Raw genomic sequence first — 333 nt, 5'->3', positions numbered from 1 at the left:
TATATATTTACTTGTATTAAAGCATTCACTTGAAGTTGGTATTTGACAATGTCTTGACGTATTAATTCCACCGCGTAATTGTCGGGATCCATTGATAATGCACGTTTCTTTGCTTCTATGTTATTTCTCGTTTATATGGCGTACATATGTGTGGTAGGCAAAACTCCGATCAGCTGATACAGACAGATGTCGAGCTGTCAATGGACACGTGTTATATCATTGAACAATATGCGCCATCGTTTGTAATTCCATGAATTTTTATCTCAGAAATTTTATTTTGCTTGAGAGAATAACATATTTTTATTATATATTTATATATTATTATATAATATT

The 333-nt window shown here is 31.2% G+C and overlaps 1 protein-coding gene across 2 annotated transcripts in view; it reads right to left on the bottom strand.

The window, feature by feature from the left end:
• LOC108688696 (vesicle transport protein SEC20) overlaps positions 1-197 on the bottom strand; it is a 1,926-nt gene extending 1,729 nt beyond the window's left edge. The window contains exon 1 of one of the 2 annotated variants that reach the window (XM_018195044.1): positions 12-197. In XM_018195044.1, the coding sequence (XP_018050533.1) occupies positions 12-92 (81 nt within the window). In that variant the 5' untranslated portion in view covers positions 93-197. The remainder of the gene's footprint in view (positions 1-11) is intronic. The other variant, XM_018195045.1, reaches the window with a different exon arrangement.
• Positions 198-333: the final 136 nt, after the last annotated feature.

Source organism: Atta colombica, unplaced genomic scaffold (assembly GCF_001594045.1).
Source record: "Atta colombica isolate Treedump-2 unplaced genomic scaffold, Acol1.0 scaffold238, whole genome shotgun sequence".
Classification (NCBI taxonomy): Eukaryota; Metazoa; Arthropoda; class Insecta; order Hymenoptera; family Formicidae; genus Atta; species Atta colombica.
The sequence above is the reverse complement of the archived record's forward strand: the minus strand, read 5'-3'. Positions and strand labels throughout refer to the sequence as shown.